The sequence below is a fragment of the Populus alba genome, chromosome 6, assembly GCF_005239225.2.
Source record: "Populus alba chromosome 6, ASM523922v2, whole genome shotgun sequence".
Classification (NCBI taxonomy): Eukaryota; Viridiplantae; Streptophyta; class Magnoliopsida; order Malpighiales; family Salicaceae; genus Populus; species Populus alba.
In genome coordinates, this window is record NC_133289.1 from 15572869 (window position 1) to 15594687 (window position 21819).

General features: G+C 29.0%; 1 protein-coding gene across 1 annotated transcript; it reads left to right on the forward strand.

The window, feature by feature from the left end:
- Nucleotides 1-825: 825 nt before the first annotated feature.
- On the forward strand, nt 826-4879 carry LOC118057927 (probable 1-deoxy-D-xylulose-5-phosphate synthase 2, chloroplastic). The gene is made up of 10 exons (XM_035070663.2): nt 826-1030; nt 1143-1310; nt 1516-1680; nt 1779-1929; nt 2119-2390; nt 2594-2867; nt 2980-3287; nt 3594-3875; nt 3962-4246; nt 4379-4879. The coding sequence occupies exons 1-10, from the start codon at nt 947-949 to the stop codon at nt 4529-4531; spliced, it is 2142 nt and encodes a 713-aa protein (XP_034926554.1). The 5' UTR covers nt 826-946; the 3' UTR covers nt 4532-4879.
- Nucleotides 4880-21819: the final 16940 nt, after the last annotated feature.

Here is a 21819-nt window from a genome sequence, read left to right on the forward strand (position 1 = left end):
AAACATATTTGTAAGATATATTGTGTTTCAATCTAACTTGGAGGTTGATTTAGTAAAATTTAACTGGTCTAGTTGACTCGAGGAAACTGATTTCATTTTATTTTAAAAAAATCTTTGAAACAATATTATTTTTTAGATGATTTGGTAAACCCAAGCTTTAGACCTAATAAGATTTTGAATTTAAGGTTAATAACTATGAAGATAAATACATGGACAAACTGGTATATTCATGTTAATTAATTATATTTTTTTAATTATAACCAATAATTCTAATTTTCTTATCATAAACGCCCCTTCAAGAGGAATCAAATCGTGAGAAAAATAAGCTCATTCAATCTAGGGTTTATGTTCTGTTTGTGGACTGGAGGATCATATAATTGATTGAGGGACCCTAAAGCTTATATGTTGACAAATGAGTGGATAAATTATCTTATACTAAATGCAAGTCGGTGAGGTGCTCTGTCTCCGGTCCGATTTTGAAATCTCCGCCTATCAGACGCGAAAAGGTTCATTTGGAGCAAAGCTATAGAAAGAAATCTTTTAAAATAATTGAGAAATATTTATTTTTTATTATTTCTTTATGTTTCACATCCCGAGAAAAACTATAAAAAATACTTTAAAATAATTAAGAATTATTATTGTTTTTTATGTTTTATATAATTTATAAATATACCTTATTTTTTAATTTTTTTATTAAGCGGGGTTTTGATCAATTTACCAAGTTACCCTTTAACTTAAGCCGATTTCTGGAAAAAAAAAAAAAAAAAAAATCTTATGAATCCCTCACTCCAGTTTAAATTGCCTATAAAAGCTCTTGCTCAACTTTGAACTGGATCACCCCTCCAGCTGCATCTGGCAAATCACCTATTGCCGCCGCTAATAAACTCTCTTTCTTTAACAGCAGAACCAAACTTTGATTTTATCATCTTTTGCATATTAGGAGGAAATGGCAACTTCTTCAGTCCTTGGATCAAGTTTTCTTCCTAATAATTTTCTTTCTTCTCAACCCGCCTTTACCAGTCTCTCCAAGGTAGCTATAATTACTCTAAAAGAAATAGTTCTTTCTTCACACACATTCTGATTCTTGAAAGTATGAGAAAATGATGTATGATGCCCCATTTCTCTTCTCTTGTTCTTTTCAGTTCAATGGAGTAATACTGGCTTCCTCGGACAATAATACGAGGGATCAGTTGAACAGATACCGAGAAACAAAACAGAGAAGGTCCCTCAACTTCACTGGAAACAAGCCCTCCACTCCAGTTCTGGATACCATTAACTATCCAATTCACATGAAGAATCTTTCCGTTCAGGTGAGGAAATTAAATCATGTTGTCTTCATAGTTGTCTGGCTAGTGGCTTCACGTTAAGAAGTTGTTGATGTGACATTTTGTACATCACAGGTCATGTTTGAGAAATCTAGAAATTTTTGTTAGTTAAGGAAGTAATTAAAATGGTTTTGGGACGACACCTACACGAGTCAGTATCTCAAATGATGTTATGTTGATAAAACTGCAGGAACTTGATAATTTGGTTGATGAATTAAGAGAAGAGATAGTATACACAGTGTCAAAAACAGGAGGTCACCTAAGTTCAAGCTTAGGGGTGGCAGAGCTAACAGTGGCACTTCATCATGTATTCAACACTCCTGAAGACAAAATCATTTGGGACGTTGGTCATCAGGTGAGCTGTTTGGGATTTGCAGAACTACTAGAGTTTGACAAATATAATTTATTCAATTTTTCTGTTCTGTCAAAATCTCTGGTTTTATGTATTTGCAGACCTATCCACATAAGATTTTAACTGGCAGGAGATCGAGGATGCATACAATTCGTCAAACATTTGGCCTTGCAGGGTTCCCAAAGAGGGAGGAAAGTGAACATGATGCCTTTGGAGCTGGCCACAGTTCTACTAGTATTTCAGCTGCCTTGGGTAATTCTAATTCTTTCTTGTTTTTCCATGTCACCGTGACAAGTGCTAATCCCTACGAGTATATCGGTGGTATACAAATCTAACAAATAGCAGTCGTGTAAACATACGAAAGTTATATAGTCCAGTTGAAGACACTGTGATCTATAGCTAGATTTGATTATGAACTTATTAGAATTCCAACCTTTTCAGGTATGGCTGTTGGTAGAGACTTGTTAGGGAAGGACAACCATGTAATTGCAGTTATTGGTGACGGTGCTATGACGGCAGGACAAGCATACGAGGCAATGAACAATGCAGGCTATCTTGATTCAAATCTCATCATCATCTTGAATGACAACAGGCAAGTTTCTTTGCCAACTGCTACAGTGGATGGCCCTGCACCTCCTGTTGGCGCTCTGAGCAGAGCCTTGACAAGGTTGCATTCAAGTAGAAAGTTTCGCCAATTACGCGAAGCTGCAAAGGTTAGTTTTGGACTCTTCTATCAAGTTCAAGCTTAATACCACATCAAAATAAATGCAAAATTCATATCGTGGTCTGATTACTGTTTCTTGGATGAAAAGGATCTTTTAGCTCAAGTGTAATCCCAACAATTCTTCGATTCAGTAGTTTCCCGAATTTGTGGGCTCGATCGAAATTACTTTATCTGCTCTCAATAAATCAACAGGGTATCACGAAACAAATCGGGGGGCAAACACAGGAAATTGCAGCTAAAGTGGATTCCTACATGAGAGGAATGACAGGAGCATCTGGCGCATGCTTGTTTGAAGAGCTAGGACTATATTATATTGGTCCAGTTGATGGCCATAATGTGGAAGACCTTGTTGATGTACTAAAGAAGGTCAAGGCGATGCCAGCACCAGGACCTGTTCTTATTCATGTTATCACCGAGAAAGGAAAAGGTTACACTCCGGCTGAAGTAGCAGCTGATAAGATGCATGGTACAACTTACCGTTCCTTAAAATGATAATAATAATAATAATAATAAAATCTCTATAGTTGTCTGTGAAGTCATTCCTTTCCAATTAACCTAACAAGTCTTGTTTTCAATAGGTGTTGTGAAATTTGATACCAAGACAGGGAAGCAATTGAAGTCGAAATCAAATACTCTATCGTACACTCAGTACTTTGCAGAGTCTTTGATAGCTGAAGCAGAGAAAGATGATAAAATTGTAGCCATCCATGCTGCTATGGGAGGAGGAACAGGACTTAATCTTTTCCAAAAGAGATTCCCATACAGATGTTTCGATGTTGGTATAGCAGAACAACATGCTGTGACCTTCGCTGCTGGTCTGGCAGCTGAAGGACTTAAGCCTTTCTGTGCCATCTACTCTTCTTTCCTGCAAAGGGGTTATGATCAGGTGAATAAAATTACTAATACACGCAAGTATTTTTTATCTACTTTGTCTTCATAGAAGGTCCCTGAAGGAGTAACTCAAGAACCCATTGAATTTTCTCCGTTGCTCCATTAAATATCTGTATTTCTGTGTAGAAGTAATTTTTATAGAGAGAGAGCTTCCACGAAAATTTCATATTTTCACAATATGATATCTTTTAATTTGCCAGTGACACTTATAAAATTATGTTAACAGATGCCTATTTCATTTTGGGGCATTTTCTGGTGCACATCTTTAATTAAAGGTTTCCTGGTGCTGGTGGTGATGCAGGTAGTTCATGATGTAGACCTTCAAAAACTTCCAGTAAGATTTGCATTAGACAGGGCTGGCCTTGTGGGTGCAGATGGTCCAACCCACTGCGGTGCCTTTGACACAACTTTCATGGCTAGTTTACCTAATATGGTGGTCATGGCACCTTCGGATGAGACTGAACTAATGGACATGGTGGCCACGGCTGCAGCCATTGATGACAGGCCTAGTTGCGTTCGATACCCCAGAGGAAATGGCATTGGTTCCATTATTCCACCAAACAACAAAGGAACTCCTCTAGAGGTATCTAAGCACAAAATCAGTTACCCATTTCTTTGCTTTTACGCATACTACTTGCATAGTTTGCTAAACAAGAACCTGGTTTATAGGTTGGCAAGGGAAGAGTGCTCAGAGAGGGAAGCAGGGTGGCTATTTTGGGTTATGGAACCGTAGTTCAAAGTTGTATGCAAGCAGCAAAGCTTCTTGAAGAGACGGGCATCTCAGCAACAGTGGCTGATGCAAGATTCTGCAAGCCTCTTGATGGAGAGTTGATCAGACAGCTAGCTCAAGAGCATGAGGCCCTCATCACGGTCGAGGAAGGATCAATCGGAGGATTCAGCTCTCATGTTTCTCATTTCTTAAGCCTGAATGGACTATTAGATGGAAATATCAAAGTAATTCTTACAACCTGACCTTATTCTCACTTACCCTCTCTCATTTTTTTCCATTATGTTGGATCATTATTCGATTTCCTCAACATTCAATTGCTTATAAATTGTTATCTTCCTTTTTAAATGTCTGTGCAGTGGAGGCCCATGATGCTCCCAGACAGATATATTGACCATGGATCTCAAACAGACCAAATTGAAGAGGCAGGACTCAGTCCAAAGCATATTGCATCAACTGCCATGTCACTAGTAGGAGGGTATACGAACAGCCTTCACTTTTTCCACTCATAGATGGGCCAGTCACCCCCCCCCCCCAAAAAAAAAAAAAAATCTGTATGATACATGCCTATAAAATAACTATTGGTCCCCTAGCCCAGGGATTGATGGCCTCTGTTGACCATGTAGGCAGGTGTAGTTAATATGGTATACATACCACCAGGTCTCCAGAGAGAAAAACAACATTAAAAGGGGGGAGATGGGAGGATAAGCAAGCTTTATTCATTATGTATATTTATTGTGTAAGAGAGAGCCATCGTTTTGTGGTGCCTGATGTATACAACTCTGTGCCTGAACATCTTCAATTGTTCTTGATTTGTTTCAGGACATTAGTAATTAAAAAAAATTCATCTACAGAACTAATGTTTTTGTTGGGATGTTTTATCTTTCAACAGACGACAAGTTCACGAAACTGTATCTAATATTGTTCCATATTTTTCATGGAATTTAGGGTAAATTATAATAATTAAAAACATCATTTAAAAAGTTTGAGGATTTGACTAAAAACTTCTACACATTTAATAAAACATTACAAAATCTCCTTTGATACAAAGAAAGCTCATTAACTATAATTAAAAGGTTCAGTATTAGCAGGAATTACTATGGACTATAAATATTTTTATTGTGGATTGCACTATAGCAAGAGTTATTATAGACTATGAGTGTTTTCATTGTGAACTACATTATTTGGGTTTGTTCTTTACTAAAAGCATTGTGAATTGGGAAGGCATAATGATAGGGTTGTCCTTGCCACAAAAAGTTGCAAAAACTATAGGGAGGTGGGGTTGTCTTTTTGGTTGGGGAGAAAATAGTCAGTTTTTTAGTGGGGCTTGACGACCCAGGTTGCGGACACCTGGCACTTGGCTTCAAACCAGGATGCTAGGGCTAGACCCGTGTGCCTGGTAGCAGCACAGGAAACAATGGTGGATTGCACTGTTTTGAATCATTGTAGGCTATGATTGCTTTCACTGTGGATTATATTGTTTAGGTTTACCATCTGCTGGACTCTTTCAAAACGTGTGAGAGTAGACATAGACACATTGCACTGTGGACGACACTATAGCCATAGACTGTTTTCACAGTGGACAACATTATAAAGCCCTGAGGGGACGCTCCTCTACTGTATTTTTAGTCAAGAATTGCGACTGGGGGCATTGCCTCCTCTGCCAAAAGCTGTTGTGTTAGGCTGTCAAGTCAAGCCCAAAACACTTCCAAACAGAGCAACAATGATGGGTCCTACTAAGCATAGTGTTGGGTTTGGCCGAGCCAGACCCAAAACACTGCAAAACAGGGTTGGGTCTCGCTGACAGCTAGACCTACTGATCTGAGGGTTTGGCTGCGCAACCATATCCAATAATATTATTATTTGTATTATAAATATTTTAAAAATTTTTTATTATTAATATTAAAAATATTATTTTTTATTATAATTAAAAGTATTAATATAAAACATAGATTATTTGTGTTATATATATTATTATATTTAGTATAATTAAAAGTATTAATATTAAAAATAGTATTATTCGTGTTATAAATATTATTATTTCTACTACAATTAATATTTTTAATATTAAAAATAGTATTATTTGTGTCATAAATATTGTAGAGCCCTAGGAGGGTGTTGCTCTATTGTATTTTTTTGTCAAGAATTACGGTTGGGGGCATTGCCTCCTCTACCAAAGCTACCATTCCAGGCCCAAAACACATCTAAATAAAGCCAACAACGTTGAGTCTTGCTGCACAACAGTGTTGGGTCTAGATCAGCCAGACCAAAAACACTTTAAAAAAGGGCTAGGTCTGGCGAGGCAATTGGACCCAATATCTTTACCTCTGGTTGTGCAACCATACCCAAAAATATTATTATTTTATTATAAATATTTTAAATTTTATTATTATTAATATTAAAAACATTATTATTTGTACTATAAATATTAATTTTTTTTATTATCATTAAAAGTATTCATATAAAAATAGTATTATTTGTGTTATAAATATTATTATTTTTTATTATAATTAAAAGTATTAATATGAAAAATAGTATTAGTTGCTTTATAAATATTAATATTTGTATTATAATCAAAAGTTTTAATATGAAAAATAGTATTATTTGTTTTATAAATATTATTATTTTTATAATAATTAACAATATTAATATAAAACATAGTATTATTTGTGTTATAAATATTGTTATTTTTTTAATTAACAATATGAATATCAAAAATAGTATTATCTGTGTGATAAATATTATTATTTTTATTATATATAAAAGTATTAAAATAAAAAATAGCATTATTTGTGTTATAAAAATTACTATTTTTATTATAATTCAAAATTTAATATGAATAATAACATTATTTGTGTCATAAATATTATTATTATTTTTATAATAATTAACGTATTAATATAAAAAATAGTATTATTTGTGTTATAAATATTATTTTTTTTATTATAACTAAAAGTATTAATATAACAAATAGTATTATTTGTGTTATAAATATTGCTTTTTTTATTTTAATTAATAGTATTAATATCAAAAATAATATTATTTGTGTTATAAATATTATTGTTTATATATAATAATTAATAGTATTAATATAAAAGATAGTTTTTTTTGTGTTATAAAGAATTTGATTTTTATTATAATTAAAAGTATTAATATGGAAAACAGTATTATTTGTGTTATGAATATTATTGTTTTTTATAATAATTAACAGTATTAATATAAAAAATAGTATTTTTTGTGTTATAAATACTATTATTTTTTAATTATAATTAAAAGTATTAATATGAAAAAAGTATTATTTGTGTTATAAATATTATTAATTTTATAATAATTAATAGTATTAATATAAAAAATAGTATTATTTGTGTTATAAATATTATTATTTTTTATTATAATTAAAAGTATTAATATAAAAAAAAATTTGTTATAAATATTATTATTTTTATAATAATTAACAGTATTAATATAAAAAATAGTGTTATTTATGTTATAAGTATTATAAGAACTTAGGTCTGGCAAGTTTAATATTATTAATAATATTGTAAATATTAATATATTTATTAATATTATTAAATTTGTAAAAAAAAACATTATTATTATAAAAAAAAACATAGAATTGATTTAGAGGTAAAATCAATTATTATTATTATTATTATTATTATTATTATTAACTTGGGTCAGGCATCCCCTTACAAACCCAAGAAACTTGGGTATGGAAAGGGGTATCTCATCCAAGAAGCTTAGATGTGATTAGAGTTCACATCCAAATCCCTTGGGTCTTGCACCACCTTGACCCAAGACTATTTGGTCTTTTGTTAGGAACCAAAACTAATGGGTCCTGTTTTAAAATTTAATTCTTTTAGGCTTGTTTGGACCAATGCTTTTGGGTTTGGCGTCAGAACCCAAGCGTAATGGATCCTGTGTCAGAACTCAATTGTCTTGGGTCTGACGTCAGGACTTAGAGCTAATAAATCTTGCGTCATGACCCAAGGTTCTTGAGTCATAAGTTTCTAAATATAATTATTTGTATTATAATTAAAAGTATTAATATCAAAAATATTATTATTTGTGTTATAAATATTATTATTTTTATTATAATTAAAATTATTAATATTTAAAATAGTATTATTTATGTTATAAATTTTATTATCAATATTAAAAAACAACCATAGATTTGATTTGAAGTGTAAAATAAAAAATTATTATTATTATTATCATCATCATTAATAAATTTTAAAAAACTATTATTATTATCAAAGAAAAACCATAATTTTTTTGGCAGATAAATTAAATATTATGATTAATATTATAAATATTATTGTTGGGTTTGGGGTTACAGCTAGACTCAACGCTCTTGAGTCCGACGTTGCAACCAGACTTAATGCTCTTAGGTCTTAAATTTTTATTATATTTTAAAAGGTGAGCTCGCGGCATATCGCATACCACCAAACTAGTAATTACTATTTAAAAAAGATACTTAAATTAAAAACTTAAGAAAATAAGAGAAAGAACATAAAAAATGGACATTGTTTTTTTATTACATAAATAATATTAATTTCAAACAAGGTTTTTTTAAGAAATGTTTATTCTCTAATTCTTTAGAAAATATTTAATTCAACTATTTTTCCTAAATAGTAAACAAGGGCATTTTAGATATAATAGGAGTTTTTTGTCAATTTCTTAACTTTTTGATGGTTTGTGTAATTTCATGATATCTGAGGGAGTTATTGTAATTTTAGTACGTAATTTTGACAATTTACTTATCCAATTATGCAAATAAAATACCAATATACTTTCATAAGAATATCTTAAGATTTCATAGCAACAATAAGACATAGAAGAATGCTTTATTAAAACTGCATGAAATTCCCAAAATATGTGAAGAACAAAAATACAAAAAATATAGTCTCAAGGACCTTGTTCATAAAATTCAAATGATAAAGCAATGTTGCAACAACTGTCTCATCTTCTTATTAGGTTTCCTAGCTCTTACATTTATAGTTTTCTTCAAACTCGTCCTTTTTATACCCTGGCATTGTGTTGGAAAAAATACAATTTAATAGAGGAGCTTGTTCTTGAAGGCATGACAACTTCCAATATTATGACGAACCATGCTAGAATGATTTTACAAGCTTGGTCAAGGCTTATACCATTTTAGACATGGTGGTGCTGGTTGCATGCCAGGAATTTACTGTATTTTTGTAGAACCCTGACTGCGGCTAGACGTCCTCTCTCCTCCTAGGACTCTCTTAAACATGTATTTGGGTTTTGCAAACTCTTCTTCAGGGCTATCAATTCTTTTTTATTCTCCGACTATGCCTCTTCCTCGACAATAAAAGTTGGTTGAAATGGAAAGACATGCAAAATTAGCACAATCATTATTTCCGATGCCTAATTTGGGGTATTTTAGAGCTCAGTTGAATACAATGAGCGAGATGTAGTTATTTTTTTTTTATTTTTTATCTGTTATTATTGTTATTTATTTTTTTATTATCTAATTAAAATAAAATTAGTTTTGTTGATTAGTCAAAACTATAACTCGGGACATAAAGTTTTTCTTTTAAATATATTTGTAGCTCCTAAATATTATTTTTTTATGAAAAAAATAAAAATGGCTCTCAATATAAGGCATGCACACATCTAACATCTAATATGTAACTAATATTTTTAAGTAGGTAGGATGCTAAAATGGTTTAATTGGGTTAATATTGCAAGTAAAATGTTTGCAAGAATATATATACACACATATCCAAATTATTTGAAAACACTGTTATTATTAGCTGTGTTTGTTTTCTAGAAAGTGGTTTCTGATAAACTACTTTCTAAACTTTCCTTGTGTTTGTTTGTCATTAAAAAATTGATCAATGAAAAAACACTTTCCGGTCAACAGAAAAATATTTTTCAGTCAAAGAAAAATTTGGCTTGGTTTCTAAGAAAGTGTTTTCTTTTATTTTAGGCAGAAAACACTTTCCGGAAAGTTATGAAAAAATTTAAAATGTCATATTATTTACTGATTATATCAAATTTGGTCCTCAAACTTTTTGAATATATATATATATATATTTTTTTTTTTTGAATATATTTTTTTTCAATTTCATTCCTTAGAATTTAATTTTTATATTAACTTTGGTCCTTCATTTTTATAATTGCTATTTGATTTTTTTCTTATTATTTATTAATTAAAGTTTTTTATTTATCAAATTTGGTCCTCATTCTTTTGATTGTTACTTATTTTATTTGAGATAATTTATGAAATTATATTTTTTTTCAATTTTATTTTCATTCAACTTTTTAATTTGTAAGATTTGTTCCTCGTTATTTTAATAAATTTGAGAAAAATAAAATATTAATAAGTTATTTTTCAGCTCATTTTTCATGACATAACTAAACACTGGAAAAGTATTTTCAACTTATTTTTCATTATATTACCAAATATCAGAAAATATTTTTCCCTGAAATTCACTTTAAAAAAAAAAACTATTTTCTAGCAAACAAATAGGTTCCAATTATGTCCAAGTTTTTTCTCTTCAATGTTTAACAAATGTGCTATTAATACTTTTAACTATTGTTTGGTGTTATTTATGATTTTATTTTTATTTTTTTATTTTCACTGTTTCGAAAACAAAAACAGAAACAGAATACTTATTTTATTTTGATTTTTCTATTGAGAAAAAAAAAAAAAAAGCAAAATCAGCAACCACGTCACGTCTTTTTAAGATCATTTCGTATGGTTTTGAAAGCTTAAAAACTCGTTATCGAGTATTTTAAGAAAAACAAAAACAAAAAACCTAAAAGCCGAAATGATGCATAACAAAATTCTATATTAATTACGGGAAAAAAAAAAACCCTAAATTAAATAAAGCATAAGGCAAATGGGCCTATTACGTGACCTGCCAGCCATGGGCTTTACCCTTCATATAACCCCAAAACGCAATGCTAAGCAAAAATATTCAAACGACACCGTACTTCCATTGTTACCATTGCACTCTTAACGTTAGACCAATCATCTTCTCTTCTTTTCCCCTCCCCTGAGGTCACCTAATAAATACCGTTTCTACCACACAAAAAAAAAACAAAAACAAAAAAACAAAAACCGTAAAACGTAAAATGTATAGCTTTTGTCCTTGGTTGCCGAAAGCAAACTTCGTACTTAATTAGGACAGCAATACATCACTAAGGAGGTGGGTTTGGTTTACGTAAATATTTTATACAAAAATATTTGATAATAAGTAATAATATGAAAATGATAATATATTAACGATAAAGACAGTAGTCACAGTAATGATAATGATTGTTGTGTGAGTGATTGTTACGAGTGACTGTAAGGTGAAGGTTGAAATTAAACGATGATGGTGAAGGTAACGTTGTATTAATGGTTAATGAATTGTTATTTATAAATTATTTTACTTAGTTTCACACACAAAAATATTTTTTTTAAAAATGCGGTTTAGGATTGATCATTATATAATATTTTATGTTTTTATATTTTCTTGTAAAGCATTATATAGTACAAGAAAAATCAATGAAACATTATTATATAAAAAATTCCTTAAGTAACTAAAAACATGTTTGGTAATACATGGCTATGTGTTTTTTAAAAATTTAAATTTATTTTATTTTAAATTAATATTTTTTAGATCATTTTGATGTATTAATATTAATTAAAAATTAAAAATTATTTTATTATATTTTTAAATAAAAAATTACTTTAAAAATTATCATTACCTAAATTAAGGGTTGTGTTACTTGTGTATGATTAATAGGTGAGTACAACAAGACAAAACTGTCCTTTTCTACTACCGTCGCTCTTACGGCATCTCCTACACCTTTTCGACTTTTCGCTCAATGAGCCACAGGTAAACTAAAGTCCCCCTCCGCCTCTGTACATGTAAATTCTGGTTACTCAAACATAAAATACTTAGAAATCAGTCTTTAAGTGATAAGAAGTTTTTTAGGTTAATTACAAAAACACCCATGCCATTTATTAACTCTTTAACAATATTACTCTTTATCTATATATTAAATCAAATCTATCCTTAATGTTATTTAACCGTTATAAATTATTTCTAATATTACGCTTTTCTCTGCTTTCTGTTGAGAATAGTTAACGTTTTTTTTTTTAAATAGAATAAGTGGAAATTATATGATAATGGTAAATAAAATTAATTCAATTTATAGGTAAAGTGTAACACTATTATTAAGTATATACGTTAGGAAGATAATGGTAGCTAACACAATTTTTCTTATTACTACGTTCCCTAATCAAGAGGTCAACTTGTCCTCTTAAAACTTGACTTTATTAATTGTATTAATCATTTAATAATCTCTCTTGTTAATCATTATGTTCTATGATAACATGCGGCTTGATCTAGAACCTTCAGCCCATCAAATTAATAAGAAATATTAATTTAAAATACATATTGGTATTACTTATTCTCTCGCACTCTGTAATCTTAAATTCTGGTTTGAATTACTATCAATAAAAAGATCACACCCTAGTTTTTCTTTTTTCTTTTTTAAGAAATTTTTTAAAAACATTTACTGAAATTTCAGCGGAATTTTTTTTATAATTAAAGATCCAGGTTATTAACTGTTAAATTTTTAATTTACATTTTGATTTAATAACCTCATAAATAATATACATCATTTCACCATAAAAAATTTTAAAAAATATTCGCAGATACTCACATATCCTAAGTAAATTATAAATCAAATATATTTATAAAATTATAAAATACATCTTAATTTAAGAGCATGTTTACATTCATGCATCAAAAGTAAAGGTGTGGTATAGTTATTATATAATTAGTATATTATAAACAATTCAAAAATAATACATGTCATTTCTAATTTATGATAACAAAAGTAAAATGAGATATGGTCACCCCTAATGTTAATGAGATACCCTGAAAAATACAATGTAAATATTATTATAAATATAGCAATCATAAACATCAAGGAATACTTTTAAAACAATATTGATATAACCAATCTTTTACTTTCAACCCATTATAAAGATAATATTCTTAAATATTGATCTTTTTAATCTATGCATTCCTCCCAATTTTACCATATCAACCTTGATTCTCTAAGGTTTGAGCTGCTATCCATGAGTTCCTTGTTAATTATTAGCGATTAAAAATTCTTTTTTATTTCAAGAGGTCGCTCAAGTTATACTAATACTAAGTCAATAGTACCGAATGATCATCATTTCTTTGTTTCCTTCCATACTTGAAATTAACAAATTGGGTTCCTTTTTGTTGTCCTAATTACTAGGATTATATCGATAATAATAAACATATTAGTATTATTAGCCTTCTTTATCTAGGATCAACTAATGAGAGTCATCAAGCAATGTCGATATTAATATGATCCATTGATATCATTAGTTATCTTGATCTAGAATAACTAATCTATCCTTTTATGGGTATCTAAATTTGTCATCTAAAAATATTGATGTCAAGAAAACTCCTTAACATCATTAGCCTCCAATTAAAAATAGCTAATCAAGTTCCACACTAATATCAATATCAATGTAACCTATTGATATTATTAGTTATTCCAATATGGAATAACTAATCAAATTCCATGTAAATGTCGAAACCAATGTAATCATTGATATCATTAGTTATCCAAACCCGAAATAGCTAATCAAGTTCTTTTAAATGTCTTAAATTTGTCATTCCTTTATGACGATGTCAAAGGTCATTTAACATCATTAGCCTCCAATTAAAAGTAGTTAATCAAATTTTTTTCATCCATATATTTTATTCCTTCCATTATTCATTTATTTACTTATTCTCCGTAGTAACTTGTCATGTAAAAATATTGATGTCAAGAAAACTCCTTGACATCATTAACCTTTAATTAAAAATAGCTAATCAAGTCCCACACAAATATCGATATCAATGTAAGCTATTGATATTATCAGTTATTCCAATATGGAATAACTAATCAAATTCCATGTAAATATCAAATCAATGCAATTATTGATATCATTAGTTATCCAAACCCGGAATAGATAATCAAGTTCTTTTAAATGCTTTAAATTTGTCATTCCTTTATGACAATGTCAAAGGTCTTTTGACATCATTAGCCTCCGGTTAAGAATAGCTAATAAAAAAGTTTTTATCCATATATTTCACTCCTTTCATTATATTATGCTTTGAGATGAGTTATAGAAGATTGAGTTTCGATATATTTAATAAATTCTAGCTCTTTAATTTTTTTAGAATGACAACATCAAGCACTAAATACATCTTAGTAGCCTTTATAAGATTATATAAGTTAGTTCCCTCAATTGCCCTTATATTTTCCTCTAGGACAACTAAATTTTTTCAAGCCATCTTCATTTACAACCTTGTCCTTTTAAAATTCCATCAATATAAAGTCAACAATAGACGACATCCTTATAGGATATGCTGGTTAAGTAAATTAGGAATACATTGTCTGATGAGATTCATATGGAACCTCATTTAACCCCAGATTCTATGGATTAAAGGGATTTGCAGGCATAAGTATAAGTTGAGCTATGATTATCGGTTATGTAGATGTTGATTATTCAAATTTAAATCTCAATGCCAATTCAAGTAAACCAGTAAGCCTTACAGCTTCTTCTTTAAGACTTTGAATTCTTTTTTATGTTAGGCTTCCAACTAGGCTTCTCTTAGTGCTCCATTTATCTTCTTCTCCAGCGAGTGTTATAAGTGTGGCTTAATGGGCGGCATATATTTCAACCTACTAAAAGAAAATCATATAATTATGCAAAGTAAATGAAAAAATGATGATGTTATCAACAAAAAAAAAATGTATATTAAATGTGGACTCTCCCTTCACGAGGTGACAATAGTCGTTATTCATGGATTTTAGCAACCTGAGGTCATTATCATGCTAATAAAGGGATCATTATTTAGTTTTACCTAAGAATGAGCTTTTGATAACTCTCTGCCTTCCAGTTCAAGACAATTCCTTTTTGTCAACTGTAATAACTCAAAATCTTATAAATTTCTTATGTGACAATAATTTGCCACCCAATTGTCATGTAATTCATGATGCCACATGTTGGGCTTTCTATAATGAGATTACATAGCGTACAACCTAGGAGGTAGGTTCTAGTCGTTAGGTGCATCAAGGGGTAGGTTGTTATTTTATCTTAAAGGGTCTCTTGCATGATTAGTGATCGTCCTTGAACGGTCGATATAAGGCTTATAAGGAGTTTGAAGATAAAGACCCTGAATTAAATTAGATTAGCATACCAACCACTTCCAACTAGACAATCAAACGAGAGTTGAATTGTTTCACGAGTCTTACCCAGGCTAAAGTCATTATGGAACTATTACTTCCCCATCAATCTTAAATTTTAAGGTGTGTGCTCTTAAAGTGATGTATGAAAATAAGGATACGTGCTAAAACAGTAAAGACAAGAAATAAATAAATGGGCACAACAAACAAAATAGTAATAATAAGACAAAAAGCAAAGCTTGGTCCAAACTCCCTAGTTGAGTCACCATTCTATCGCATGTAACATCGTAGTGACCTTTAAAGATTTTGGTAAAACAAAACATATATTTGGCATATTGTTTTTAGAGAGAGAGAAAAAATATCTGGTTTAAGGAGTCACCACTTAGTATTATGGTCACTAAGAACACTAACTAATCAACAAATATTTTATGATATGGTACTGGTTACGTAAAAGAAAAGATATTATCCTCCATAAAATATCCTACATGAGATAAGTCGTATTGCTGGGTTTGTCTTGAATTGCTAAGGATTTGTTGTATTATACTTTTGATGGTCTACCTATAATATTTTTGACTCTAATGCTAGTAAATATTCAACTACAAATACTTTCAACCCTAGTGTTGATAAATATTATGAAAAAAGTATGATATTCATGACTTTGGTGTTAGTGAATATTGGGGTTCAAAATAATTTTCAATTCTAGTGTTTCGATTCATAATTCTGGCATTAGTGAACATTAATGGTATTTCTAATTCTAACATTAGTGAATACAAATATTCTTGAACCTGGTGTCAGTGAACAAGTGAAATTTTGAATTAAAAACAAAAAATATTTTTATATTTATGCAATGAGGGAGCCTTCCTTTTTTTTAGAGAAAAAAAAAAAAAGACAAGTATATATTTTATACTAGTTCTGTATTTCACAATATAAATCTACAACTCAATACCAAGTAAAATCATAAAAAAATATGCGAGAGACCCATAAATAAATTCAAAAGGATCTGCTATTTTTATTTTTTTTTTGAAATTTTTTGATATCTTAGAAGGTTTGTTTGGCTAGATATTAAAATAAAAAAAGGAAGGGTATAAAAATCCAAAAAAATGGTCGACCAGGCCTGAGGCTCAGGCCTAATGTGGTCTCTACATCTATTTTTTTTTTAGACTAAGCTCAGTCATATAGATTGGGTTTGATCCACCTAACCACTTGGTCACTCATCCAGCCTAATGACCAAGTTGTTCGACATCAACAAGCAAGCATGTCACCATGCAAACATGCATGAATTATAATTCACACATGAATGCACATCAACTAGTTAATTAAAATGGAAATGAGAGAAGAAGCTTACCTGGTACTATTGCTGAAGATGAAGACGTGAGGCAATCGTGCCTGGTCGAACGAGTGACGCCTTTGCAATGGCCTTCTCTCTTTCTCTCTTTCTTCTGTGTGATTTTTTTGTTCTCTTTATATATCTCTGTCACTATCTTTAGCTCTCTCTCTTTTTTCGTCCTCATCCCCGGTTCTAGCCCTTCATCTATCCTTTACAGGATCAAACTCCTTGTTGTTTATTGGCAATCGTCTCTTCTTATAGGATGCTAATCTTGTAGATGAAAATGGCCACTACTTGGGTTTGCTTCGGGTTTAGTGGAGCGAAAACACCAATAGTCTTGCCATTGTTGGACTATTGGTGATTAACTTTATCCTTACGCCAGAGGCGTATCGTGGGGATGAAGGAAACTGAAACACCCGCGTGATTTATGGTAGACAACCCAGCCTATGATTTTGGATTGGATTTGGTGAGATTAGTAGGGTTTAACATAGGCCATCTGGATGGCTTTTTCAAATGATCTCCCCTGTTCTAGAGGAAGGACATGATGAATAGTTTTTGTAACGATGCCATATTAGGTTGGAAAAGACCATTCTTAATTTGCCCCCTTAAGTTCTAGTGTCTTGCAATAAAGCTCTTATCTTTGAAAATCTTTTTTTTTTTTAATTTCATCCTTAGATTAATGCAAGTGGACCTTTGAATTTCTATGTCATTTACATAATAGTTCTTGGTTTCAAATTTAATCAAGTTAGTCTTTAATTAACTCCTCAAACTTTTAATTTTGTAAAATTACCACTGAAAAAATCAATTTACCTCCCTCTAGTATCAACGCCTTTTCACTTTGGTCCCTGGAATTTAATTTCTTGGAATTTTGACCCACATTAACCCTAAACGTTGATATTTCTTCAATTAAGCTCATGATTGCATTAATTAAACTAATTCAAAGTTTAATTAAGTTTCTAAACTTATCAATTCTTTTAATTTTTAGCTAGAATGACTTTCAATTTTATAACTCCATCCTTATTAGTCCTTAAACTTTTAACTTGTGTTGTCTAGACACAATTCTCGAATTATTTTTTATTCATATGTTTTCTTTTTCTTTTTCTTTTTCTATGATAAATTCAAAATTAGGTTATCATAAAATTATTGATATAGCTTTTTGAATTGTATAAATATATATTTTTTATATGCATTCTAATGAAAAAAAACAAACTATTTTAACTATTTATCTGTATTTTAATATATTCAATATTAATATTTTTTATTCTTCTAAGAAAAACTATTGAGAAAAGTTGTGGAGATGAAATAGAGAATATTAAATAATTCATTTTAATGCTTTTGGTTCTTTTAATAGATATATATAAATAACTTTTCATTGAAAAAAAAATAAGATTTTGGCTCTTCATTTGACTAAGTTTGTGCTGCAAAATAATAAAAGAAAAAGCTCTCCTAAATTAAACTTGGTTAAATTTTAGTCTCATGAGTTTTTTATGTTTCTCCTAATATACATGCCCTAAAGCCTATGGATAAATTTAATTAAAAATAAATTTAAAGAGTCATCTAGGATTTGCGAGTATTTTTATTTGTATCTCTCTAAATTATATTTGTTTTCTTAAATATTTGTATATTATGTTATTTTTTACCAATTAATTTTTACTTTGCTAAAACAACAAAAACAGAAAAACAAAAACAAAAACAAAAAACCTCCTAGTTTCATCTACATCCAAAATTAACTATAACTAAAACATATCAATTTTTTACTGCGGATTGCACTGTGCAATCCATAATGAAAAGGATGATGCTTTTAGTTATAGGTTTTTTTTTCTTTGTTTTTTTTTTATTAATATTTTTTTATTTAGTTTATTAATATTATTTTTTTTCTATTTAGTTATCACATTCTCATGACACGGATTCCAAGTTTAATGGATTAACCCAATTTATTCAGATTTTTTTAATTAGTTTTTTTTTTCTTCTAATTTCATCTTTTAATGTCGATTTGATTGAGAATTAATGATTTATTCTTAATGCTTTTTAGTTATCACATTCTCATGCTTTTTTTTTTTCTATATAGTTTTTTTTGTTTACTTTTCATTAGATTATTGTGGTCTCATGAGTGGAGTTTATTCTTCATTAGAATAGTGCTTTGCTTTGTTTTTTTTTTTTTCCTTTTCAATTTCTTTTTTTTTGTTTAATTTTATTCTTTAATATTAATTTTTTTTTTCTATTTAGTTATCACACTTTCATGACACAGTCTTGTTGTTAGACCTATATCCAATGCTTTTCGATTTGGTGTTGCTGCCAGACCCTAGGCTCTTGAGCCTCACATTGTAGCTAGATCCACTTAAACATGGTTCATGAAAGTTGTTTATTATTATTATTATTATTATTATTATTATTATTATTATTATTATTATAATGAATAATGCTAATATAATAATTAATAAATTTGAAAAACATATTATTAGTTATAGGCTCTCTTTTTTTGCGTTTTTCTTTGTTTTTTTTTTCTTTTTAGTTAATCTTTCTTTTGTTTGATTTAATTTGTTAATATTAATTTTTTTTTCTATTTAGTTATCACACTCTCATGACACGGATCCCATGTTTAATGGGTTAACCTGATTTGGCGGATTAACCCAGTTGATTCAATTTTTTTTCTTTTTCTTAATTAGTTTTTTCTTCTAGTTTTATTTGTTAATATCGATTTCATTAAGAATTAAACTTCATGATTTGTTTTATTTACTTTTTATTAGATTATTGTGATCTCATAAGGGGATTTTACTGTTCTCTCCTCGCAAAGTACTGTTCATTGGAAGAGTGCTTTACTTTGTTTTTTTTTTCCCTTTATTTTTTCATTTTCAATTAATCTTTTTTTTTAATTTCAATATTTAATATGAATGTTTTTTCTATTTAATTATCATATTTTTATAAAACGACCTTGCAACCAAACTCATATCCAAGGCTTTTGGGTTTAATAATGTAGCCAGATCCACTTAAACTTGGATCATGCAAACTATTATTATTATTATTATTATTATTATTATTTATAGTATATTGAATATTGCTAATATTATCATTATGATTATTAGTGTTATTCTTAGTCTTAATATTTTAAATATTTTTTTATTATTAAATTTTAAAAAAATATTATTACTATTAAAGAAAAATTATAAATTTGATTTGAAGAGATTAAAAACTATAAGAATTTCGGTCAGACAAGTTTATTATTATTATTATTATTATTTTATTAGAGAAACTAAACCACAAAAACTTGGGTCTGACTAGGCCGCCAAACCCAAGTTTATAGTAGTTAGTATTATTTTTATTGTTATTATTATTGTTATCATTATTATTATCATTAATAATTTTTTTAAAAAAAATATTATACTATAGAAGAAAAACCATAAATTTAATTTTAAAGGATAAAAACTATAAGAAATTGGGTAAGACAAATTTAGTATTGTTATTAATATTAAAAATACTATTATTTATATTATAAATAATATTATTGGTATTATAATTAATATTATAAATATTATTTTTGGATCAAAATGTTGCAGCCAAATCTAAAATTCTTGAATCTAGTTTTACAAATAGATCTAATATTTTTAAATATTAATATTTTTTTAATATTTTATATATATAAAAAAAAATTAACCAACAGCGGACCACCCATTAATATCCTACTGTAAAGAAACAAGAGAATCACCCAACAAACTCAAAAAAACGCCACACGGTTTGCCGACCCATGACCTGTCTGCCACACGTGGCATCCTGAGTATGACTTTCTTGATTTTTGAGCCTAATATTTATGATTCATGGTCATGGTTGCAAGGGCAATCGTGTCCACCAATCCTTTGTAGCTACATATGTTTATATCCAAGCTCACGCATCACATGACGTTCTCCCTTTCCCTTGTACCACCGGACATCACTTGCCTTGCCCTGTCTGTTTGGTTTTGGTGTCATACAAAATCTGTGCACTCCATTCTCATCCACGTCATAGCCGAAGCGTAAGATCAATTTGCCCAAACTACTCTGCATGTTAATGCTATTCAGCGGCTGGGATTAAATTTTCTTTAAATATATAAAAACAATATTTAGATTATATAAAATTATTAAAATTAATTTAATGAGTCAATTTTAAAATCTTTTTATTTGACACTTTATCTATTTTAAATTTAAAATTAAACCATGTAAAAATAGATTCAATATGGCTTAATTGACTTGACCAATTCAAAAATATCACGTCATATTTAATTAATCATCTTAGTTTAATTTTTGACCAATGATTTTTATATGTGTGACCTATTAGATTCTCTAATAAATTGGCTCAAATAAAAATCACAATACTAAAAAAAAATAAGATTAAATAAATTAAACAAATTAATTTATTATCAATTTAACAATTAATTGATTTATATTTGAAAACAAGTACAATATCTAACAACGTATTATAATCTTTCAAATATCAAAAAAGTCACAAGTGGTTTAACTTAACTCTTCAGTGATCAGTTTCTCAGTGTATTTATTATCTCTTTATTAACAATGTTTTTATTTAGACATTATAGTATGTGATGTGTCTACTCTATCAAAACATGTTTGTTTTTAATATCATAGTTATTGATTATTTGAATAAGCCTTGAAACTCTTTTTAAATCTCATTTTACCTTGCGTAAGGATTTACAATTAATATTATTTGAAAACAAATGAAAGATTTTCCTCCTTTCACCTAAAGTAATGAATCTTCTCTTGATTACTTAAACACCTTTATATAATTTATTTTATAAACACAAGGCTTATCCATATTTTTTTATGAAATCAAACTATTTGATTATCTCATCAAAATAGATATTCCAACTCATTATAGCTTGCTTAAGTATATAAATGAATTTTTATAGCTTGTATACTTTATTGACAAATTCTTTATATTCAAAACTTTCGGGTTGTGCTATATATATATATATATATATATATATATATATATATATATATATATATATATCTTTTTAAAGATTTTCATTCAAGAATACAATTTTAACATCCATTTTTCAAATCTCAAAACCATGATATGCAACTATAACAAGAAAAATCCTTACGGATTTTAACATAGTTATGATAAGAAAGTTTCATTAAAGTCAACCTATTTGTTTTTATTTGTAACATTTGACAACTAGTTTAATATATATGTTTGTACATTACCATCCATGGTAGCCTTTCTCTTAAGAACCCATTTAAA